Source organism: Myotis brandtii, unplaced genomic scaffold, assembly GCF_000412655.1.
Source record: "Myotis brandtii unplaced genomic scaffold, ASM41265v1 scaffold995, whole genome shotgun sequence".
Taxonomy (NCBI): Eukaryota; Metazoa; Chordata; class Mammalia; order Chiroptera; family Vespertilionidae; genus Myotis; species Myotis brandtii.
Genome location: NW_005372150.1, coordinates 203574 through 212967, shown reverse-complemented (window position 1 = coordinate 212967; position 9394 = coordinate 203574). Strand labels below are relative to the sequence as shown.

Genomic DNA, 9394 nt, shown 5'->3' with positions numbered 1-9394 from the left:
AATAAATAAATAAATAAATAAATAAATATATACTGTATAGGTAGTATTTGTGTGTGAAAGGCAAACATTTCAGTCCACAAAATTAGCAATATAGACTTTACAAGGAGCTCCACATACCTGATAGAAAGACAGTACCTTAGATGAATGTGAGAGTAGACCAAAAATCTAAATGCTAAGGACAAACTCAGATACTTCCATATTTTCATAAAAAGCAGAGAAGTCCCTCTAGGACTAACTATTCATTACTTATTCAGTCATTACTAACTGTGCCAAGTAACATAGCATCTTACTATTTAAAAAAAGTCCAATATCGCTTTATATAAATCCTTATTTTATTAACAGAATACTATCATAAGTAATCAGTATTATAACTGCTCTGTTATTTCAGGTAAGCAAATAGATAAAATGCAGTAAACTACAGAGCAACTCAGGATGGCTGGTTAAGAACTGGCTGTCTTAGAGTATTGGTTACACACATTCATGACACTTGAATAGCTGTGATAACTGTGAATTTCCATGACCCATGGTTCTTTTATATGCACATGATTTGATGCACACTCATTCAGAGTCCTCTGAGAGGGGCACCATACACTGCAGACGTATCATCTCCAACATGAAAAAGACCAGCTCTCATCCTTGCCTCCCTCAGCGCCATACTTCCTCATCCTGTTTCCAACTGCAACAGGAGCCTCTTCCAAACCTGCAGGCTGATGTTAGCATTTAGCTACCCAGGGCGGTGTGTGTGTTCCTGTTTTATTTTCTGAGTGGTGGCCATGATCATTGTAACTTCATGTAGCCATGTGCTAGCATAACCCCTGTGTCATCACTGTGGCCCCTCTGATCCCAGCTGACAAGTGCCCAGCCCTCACTGGTGAAGCCCCCGTTGCCTTGTCATGGTCCAGTTAGCTGCCAGGGCATCACATGACTCTCAGCTGTGCTCTTGTTGCTTCCGTCTTGTGACACCATCTGCTCCCCTGGGGCCGGGCGCTGCACGCGTCCGGTTCTGTGCCTGAGTCACATGGGCCATACTTTGTAGTTTCAGCCTTTCGCGACACTGCAGCCACCAGTGCTGTGTTCCTAAGCCGTGGGACCCGAGGACTGCCCATGGCACCTGCCCGGGTGGAGAGCCCTTTCAGAAAGGGCGAAGCTAACGCAGGACTGTGGGCTGCGGAGCGCCATGCTCCGTGGAAGGAGTGGCGAGCTGTGGCCAGACGGCAGACGACAGAGGGAGCCCACCCTAGCCAGCCGGCTGGGCATCTGTCCATTTTCCTCCTTTGTCATGTCATTGAGGCCATCATACCAGCAAATCTGCAAACTGAGCACTTTGTTAATCTCCACAGAGAGCAAATACAGCAATCTAGAGTTACGCCTTTTTAAAAAGGAAGTGTGACTAACCTGCCCGCCTTTACCTTCCCATTGGTACAACTTTTCTGTCTTGGACATCTGCTCAGAGAGGAATAAAAAGCACAGGTGTGCCTGATCTGGTCCAGGCCCAGCTGGTGGGAGGCTCCCCAGTCCATTGACTCCTGAATTCTTTGGTTTTCTTTCAAAGCCAGGCTCCCCAAGGCATTCTCTAGTATGCAGTTTAAAGGATGTTCTGACAAGGAAAAGTCAAATTGTACTGCGTGTCATCGGTGTTGATTGTGTGAAGCCACATTTATATATTGTATATTTGCAAAATATATCATTGTTACTGTTGACAAATAGTTGAGGTAAAGTGATAACATATTAAATATGCCAGCTTTTTTTTTATCCCTCTGTACCAACGGTAGAGTTCAACTGTAAATTCTAGGTTGTTCCAGAAAAGATACAGGCTATTTAGTACAAGGTTGCTCTTTCTGAAGGGGCAATAACTAGGGGAAACAAAACAGAAAGAACCAACAGTACATTCATTGATGGGGCTAGTGGGAGGGGCTCTCTCTCCATTGCATCCTCCGTGCTCCAAGGACCATTCAGAATTCACCTCCAAAACTATTATTGATGTGCCCTGAAGTTTTGTCCAGTGCCACAGGGCCAGGTCTAGTGAAATAGGGCTTCTTGAACAAACTCAGTTTCTCCCTGTGTTTCCAACTTTATACAGGGTATTGGGTTCAGAACCGTGAGGTTTGGTCATTCTCCATGTTTTATTTGTAAACCTGTCCTGGGAGGTGTTTCCAGGAGCACATTGTTCCATTGAAGAGGCTGGAGGCAGCTGCCCAGATCTTGTCTGGGCAGCAAAAGCTTCTGATAAACATGTGCTCCATATTGCTTTCACGGGGCTGTGCTCTCTGGATCCCAGCCTGTCAGAGTCACAGCCGTGGGGACCTATTGTTCACAGAGCCCTTGTCCCCTCAGGAGGCTGAGTGCCACCACATTGCTTGTGCCATCTTGTGTGTCAGTATACTCGGGACATCTTCTCAAGTCACACAAATTATTTCAATTACATAATTTCTGACAGGAGCAGGAGACCCTTAGAGGAAACATCTGGTAGTATCACAAAAATCTTTTCTGGGACAACAATTAAATCATATATTTGTACTTTTTTAAGTTTATTAATGAATTGTATAACATTGTAAAAATAAAGCTCATCCTAATATGACTTGCACATCTTGTTAACAATGTCTCCAGTCGCCGTGGAGCGAGACTTCCCACCCTGCGCTGCATGCAGCAGAGGCCTCTTCTTCATCTTTAAAATGACCTAGAAAGACAGCAGCCACTTACACATGACCCTAGGTGTTGACTCAGCATTCCGTATGAAGCTGTGTCTACAGGTTAAGCATGCATCTTACCGTTTTGTTGTAAAAATATCATCACCCTTCCTGTCTGAAATGAGTAATTTTGTACATATTTTAAATAACAATAATCAAAGAAACATTGCACAGTGAATCAGTGTGAAGTGGGGTGGTGAAAAGGGACAAGCAGGAAGAGGCTGTGCCTCATGTGCATGTACGTTGGTGTTGCTGTTCTGTCTGCAGTCTTGCTGAGGCCGCATGCAGTATCTGTCTCCTCTTGAGAACTGTCATTCACCTTCAAGTTGTTTTAAATGACTAGAATCTGGTCTTGAGTAAAGACTGTTCAAAGACTTCAAGGGATGCCTTGCTCACAAGAAGCCTGACGCCCACTCTGTAACTTTGGGGAGGAAAAGAGTGCTTTGTTTTAATGTGCATTTGTTTGTGAGTAGTAACAGACTCTATTGATGTAAAACCATAGCTGTGATCATGTGGAGAAATCAAATAAATCCTTTAAAATTCTCGGACTCCTTTTCTGAAAAGTCCAGATGTTTCCCTATTGGCCCAGAGAGATTTCCAGCTGACAGGTATGCCCATCTTTGTCGTGACTGTGGGCACTGGTTCTCCTGGAAGACCCTGGCCTGACTTTAATTTGAGAATGTTTAAGGTAAAGGTGCATATCCCAACTTCGACTCCAATAAAATATGTCAAAGGTATTTATAATTTCTAGCAACTTCCAAATTTTAGTGCTTTTATCAGGTTAGAGAGAGGAGGTGGCCCATATGAAGAGCTGAGGTGGACTGGAAATGCCTTATGGAGGGCAAAACTCTAATGGTCTAGTTTCCAAATGCTTGAAGGGAGTTTATTTAATGAGGTCAACGTTGTCTGTTTTTCCAGATTAACGTGATGTGCAAAATCCGGAAGGTGAATTCTGATTCTACTGGAAGAGTTCTATGAGAACATGACTGACTTGTGCTTCTTCTTCTTTCCTGGAACGAAATCCAGTTCCAGAGAATACTGCCTTAAAGTTTCACTGCATATCATAAAATGAAATAAAACTGGTAGATCAAATTTGTGGAAAACAAAAAGGTTTAGTGACCAACATTAACCATGGCTTACCACTCATTAAGAAGTGAATTTTGGCCCTGACCAGTTTGGCTCAGTGGCTAGAGCGTCGGCCTGTGGACTGAAGAGTCCCAAGTTCGATTCCGGTCAAGGGCATGTACCTTGGTTGCGGGCACATCCCCAGTAGGGGGTGTGCAGGAGGCAGCTGATCCATGTTTCTCTCTCATGGATGTTTCTAACTCTCTATCCCACTCCCTTCCTCTCTGTAAAAAAATCAATAAAATATATTTTTTTTTAAAAAGTGAATTTTGATCCAAAGATGTTCTCAGAAAACCATTCCTTTTCCAGACCATTCAAGGGTTCTTCAACAGAGTAAAGCTAGTTACTTAAGTCCCCTGAAATACTTAGCTCTACTTCAGCATTTGGGTTTAAGACATACTGAACTGCACACCAATGTGTGCTTGTCTCCCCCGCTCCAGCTTGTTCGCTCCTTGGGGGCATAGAGTGCACCTGACCCACTTCTCTGTGTCCAGTGACCAGCACAGAACTGGTCTTGTCAAAATGCATCTGAAAGTGACGGTTGGCATGGGGAAGCAGGGTCACAGCAAAACAACTGGTTGATCTTAATGTGTGTAAATCATCAACATTTTATGGAAACTTGTTTGCTCAGCCCTTTGCTACCCTTGGCATTGAGGAGTCTAGGTGGGACACACATGATGCTGTCAAACTTCTACAAACGTGGTTCATGATTACTGTTTCCTTCCCCCACTTACAACACATTTTTAGCCCTCATTTTGACCTCACAGCAGCTTTTGAGATTATTCAAGTTCGTTCCCGCAACAGTATTTCCTTGTCACCTCTGTTCCCACACTGTGATCTTCCTCTTTGGGATGTCTTCATTGTCTCCTTTGTAGAGCTGGTAAGTGTTGGTTTGAGGATCAAGTCCAAGCTCTCTTCCTTTCTTTACTTTTTTTAGGCCATTTCATGCAGATCCACAGTTTCAGTCTAGCTTCCAAATGTGAATCTGCAGCCCAGACCTCCACTCTGAGCACCCATGTTCCCTTGGATCTTTATCTCCATGACCAAATTGATGATCACACACAGACACACACGAAGTTCTGTGTTCCCTACTTTGACAAATGGTGTCACCACTGAGTTGCATAAATGAGAACTTGGGAATTGTCCTTGACACCTTTCGTCGACTCCAAATCCATCTATCACCAAGCCCTTTTGACTTCCTCCTCCTACATGTTCTTGAATCACCTCTGTCACTGCTTCAGGCCGTCACCTGTCTGTCATCTGGACGAGAGCTCCCTGACTGGCCTCCTGTACCATCATGGTCCCTCAAACCCGTTTCCCACATGGCACCAGAGGAATCTCTAAGGTGCCACCCGTGTAAAGCCATGTGAAGGGCTTCCTGTTGCCCTTATGATTGAAAAAACAAAATCCTTAACATGGCCTTTATGAGGCCTGCATGGGCGGCTCTGCATGGACTGGCTCACCTTCACTTTCCCCTTGCTCTCCAGCCACATGAGGTTCCCAGACAAGCTGAGTTTTCTCCTGCCACTGGGCCTGTGCAAGTGGGCCCTCTGCATCTGTGTTCAGTAAGCTCCTTCATCATTCAAGTCTTAGCTTGGCCATTATCCCCTCTGAAATGTGTTACCTATAGTTATATATTCAGTAGTGTGATAACTTTGTTATAGTAAATGTCACAAGGTCAGGACGGTGGCTGTCCTTACACACTGCTGTAACCTCAACACATGGCACAAAGTAGGACTTGAATAAATGTTCTACTGAGTATATGAAGACCACAGAGCCCCAAAAGGAAATTCAGTGCTGAAATGCATGATGGCATTTGCAGGTTCAAAATGAGATCCAAGACCTAACAAAAAACAATGTGGACCGGAGTGCTGGGAAAAAACTGGATCCTACTGACATTTCTTCTTTATTTTTTTAAAAATATATTTTATTGATTTTTTACAGAGAGGAAGGGAGAGAGAGAGTTAGAAACATCGATAGGAGAGAAACATCAATCAGCTGCCTCCTGCACACCTCCCACTGGGGATGTGCCCGCAACCAAGGTACATGCCCTTGACCGGAATCAAACCCGGGACCTTTCAGTCCGCAGGCCGACGATGCTCTATCCACTGAGCCAAACCGGTTAGGGCGACATTTCTTCTTAAGTCAAGGAGTAGTTTGGGTAGTAGTTGGAGGGTTTTAATCATTGTTTTATCTTTCATCAAAAGTGTTTTAACATTTAGAGCATTTGGAATTACTAGATTTATCAGAAGCAGGGAGGGGGGGAAATCACCCACAACCCCACCAACCCTAAAACAGTTATATTTAAATGTTTGATCTATTTTCATTCCATCTTTTCTTCACACATATTTTTCAGTTACCTAGTTCACATCTTCTGTGTGTGTCCCAAAAGGTGTGTAAGTATTATTTGGTGCGTCTCATAAAAAGAAAGAATTTTCACAATCAAAAACATGTAGGAAATGCTGAATTAAACAAAGTTAAACAAGTTTTTTTAAAAATGATGTTTTTATTGATATTAGAGAGAGAGGAAGGGAGAGGGGGAGAGAGAGATGGGCTGCCTCCTGCACACCTCCTATAGGGGACTGAGCCTGGAACCCCAGGCATGTTCCCTGACGGGGAACCGAACTGGTGACCTCTTGGTTCCTGGGTCGATGCTCAACCATTGAGCCACACCGGCCGGGCTAAACTAGTTTCTTTACTGCAGGAATTCTCAGAGCCTTTTAAAAAGATGATGTGTATTGTGAATCTCAGAAAGATAGTCTGTTTCCCAAACATATTTAGCTTTGGAACGCTCTTGAATTCTATAGCATACAGTTTAGTAAAAGTTTATATGTGTAAATTTTTATTTTTTATCTTAGTGTATTCTGATGTTATGAAAGACTCAGTAGTTTCTAACACCTGCCTAATGGCCCATCATATGGACATCCCATGATGTGCTGGCCATTCAGATAGTGTTCTTTTGGTGAACAAGGAACAAACAGGAAATAATAGAGTTACTGAGTGTATTTGGTGATTCTGGTAAGAGTTTGGGATTTGAAGAGATGAACACCACTGAATCTAACCTTAGTGCTGAGTTCCTAGGTACACATTGACACTATTTTGGCAGCTCTGGGAAGCCTTGTGTCACCTGAGATGCCTCTCTGTACAATGTGTTCAATTTAGCAATCACTTTCCAAGGGAGCCTAGCTCACCTTCATCAGAGTGGACTTGTCATAAAGACTTATTGGTTGGTCTATGAAGGCTACTTACCCCTATTTCTTTTTTTCATTAATTAATTAATTAATTTATTAATTTATGTATGTATGTATGTATGTATGTATATATTTATGTTAATCCTCACCCGAGGATATTTTTCCATTGATTTTTAGGGAGAATGGAAGAAAGAGGGAAAGACAGAGAGAAACACATTGATTGGTTGCCTCCTCCCCGAGCCCAGACCAGGGCCCGGGCCGAGAGGAGTCTGCAGCCAAGATAAGTACCCTTAACTGGAATCAAACCTGGGACCCTTTGGTCTGCAGGCTGACGCTCTATCCACTGAGCCAAAACAGCTAGGGCCCCTATTTCTAATATGTAGCTTCATGACTTTTAAGACAATTTTAGGTAATCTTTCCTTTCCTTTCTATTCTAGCTGCACTCCAGCCCACCTCCACAATGTGACCAGTGTCCTATAAGAAAAAAGTTCCAATTAAATCTGAATGGTAGGAACTAAAGCATTTCATTCATCTTTCATGGAGTAAATCGGGAAGAAAGCATTCAAACATAAAAATACCAGAGTATTATTGATACCATCTAAATTGAATCTCTTCTCACATCCTTGAAGAGCTGTTCAGAAAAAGGACAAATAAAATTACCTATTGCTCACTTGGCCATGTGGCTCAGTGGTTGAGCATCAACACAGAGAACCAAGAGGTCACTGGTTTGATTCCTGGTCAGGGCACCTGCCTGGTGTTGCAGGCTCAATGCCTAGTAGGGGGCATGCAGGAGGTAGCTGACTGATGATGTTTCCCATCAATGTTTCTATCTATCCCCTCTCCCTTCCTCTCTCTCTAAAAATCAATAAAAACATTTTTAAAATTACCTATTGCTCAGAACTAGAATGTAACCAGGATAGAGCAAAATCCCACAAATTTTAGTGAAAGGTCAATGGGAAAATAAACATCTTAGACTGGCAGAGTTGAAATCAGATCTCATACTAGAACAGAGATCTGGGGGTGGGGGGACTACTGCATGGAAAAGGGGAGATGGCATGGTCCTAATGGTGGTAGGACAAAGATAACATCAACTAGAGTTCATGCCTATAAGGACAGAGACCAACCCAGAGTGGACATGCGAGGAGAGAAGTAAGACCTGGTGAATCAGAAGGAGAAGACTTGGAAAGTTCATGGGACCAGAAGTGGCAAAAGGCACTGCTTCTGAGAAGAGGGAGGCACCTGGGAAAGTGAGGTTTCCCTGGGAGGCTTGGTGGGGGAGGGAAACCCAGTAAGGGGCATGCAAGAGGCAGCCAATCAATGATTCTCTCTCATCATTGATGTTTCTATCTCTCCTTCTCTCTGAAATCAGTAAAAATATTAAAACAAAACAAGATGCTATCACAGAATAAGACAGACATAAAAAAATAAAAGTGTCTTTTATTAAAGGAACTGCAGTTCACTGTGTTAACATAAGAATTTTTGTTAGTTTATTTGAGCCAAACTGTCAACAATTGCTGGGAAGCAGAATCTCAACAAATTAAGATAATGCTCTGGAGGATGGTGGTTTTCACCTATTTTTATAAATTACCATCAAAGGAGGAGACATAAGTGGGTTACATTAAATCCACTGGTGATAGATTAGGGAGGTGGGAGAAAGCAAAGCTGGGAAACCTCTGGATTAGATAAAAAGTAAAAGGATACATACAAACCTCTTTTACGTAGGTGGGTACAGGATAGTTAACAGTCAGCAATTAGCAGATAACAATAACAATAAGGGAATTTGTGGTTGGTGCCCTGGCACCATTTGTTGTGCGCTGAGGGGTCTGAAAAAAGGGAAGTTACAAGTTACCCTGACATTCCACAGGTATGTTATCTTAGATGCAAAAAGACAATAGGCTCAGTAAAAATCAAAGTTGATGTTTGTCAGGGAAGATACTGGCCTAGAACATGACTACCCACTATTAACTGATTTTTAATTAAATGTTTTAATTTCAGATCATGCTTTGTGGTTATTTTAGGTCTCTTGGGTTTGCAAGGCTGCCATGCAGGCCTTCCTTGAGTTAGGTTAGCATGTGGCCCTTTTTTGTCCACAACTATATAAGCAAAATGGGACATTTTTAGGCTAAAGCCAACAGCAGTTAGCATTTTAATGCAAAAAGAATCATTGGAAGGCCAATGGACTTTGATATTCAGCAGGGCTGAAAATCAGCATAATATTGCCCTGCTGTGGGCTCAATGGCTCAAGGCAATTTCCTAATGATCCAGTGGTCAGCAAACTCATTAGTCAACAGAGCCAAATATCAACAGTACAACGATTGAAATTTCTTTTTTTTTTTTAAATATATTTTATTGATTTTTTACAGAGAGGAAGGGAGAGGGACAGAGAGCTAG

At 42.6% G+C, this 9394-nt stretch overlaps 1 protein-coding gene across 3 annotated transcripts in view; it reads left to right on the top strand.

Moving 5' to 3' along the window:
• The window catches only part of IQSEC1 (IQ motif and Sec7 domain 1), a 205731-nt gene extending 201935 nt beyond the window's left edge, over positions 1–3796 (top strand). The window contains exon 13 of one of the 3 annotated variants that reach the window (XM_014533632.1): positions 3606–3796. In XM_014533632.1, coding sequence (XP_014389118.1) covers positions 3606–3610 — 5 coding nt within the window. In that variant the 3' untranslated portion in view covers positions 3611–3796. Of the gene's footprint in view, positions 1–1036; positions 3236–3605 lie in introns of those variants that run through there. The other 2 variants (XM_014533629.1, XM_014533630.1) reach the window with 2 other exon arrangements.
• Positions 3797–9394: the final 5598 nt, after the last annotated feature.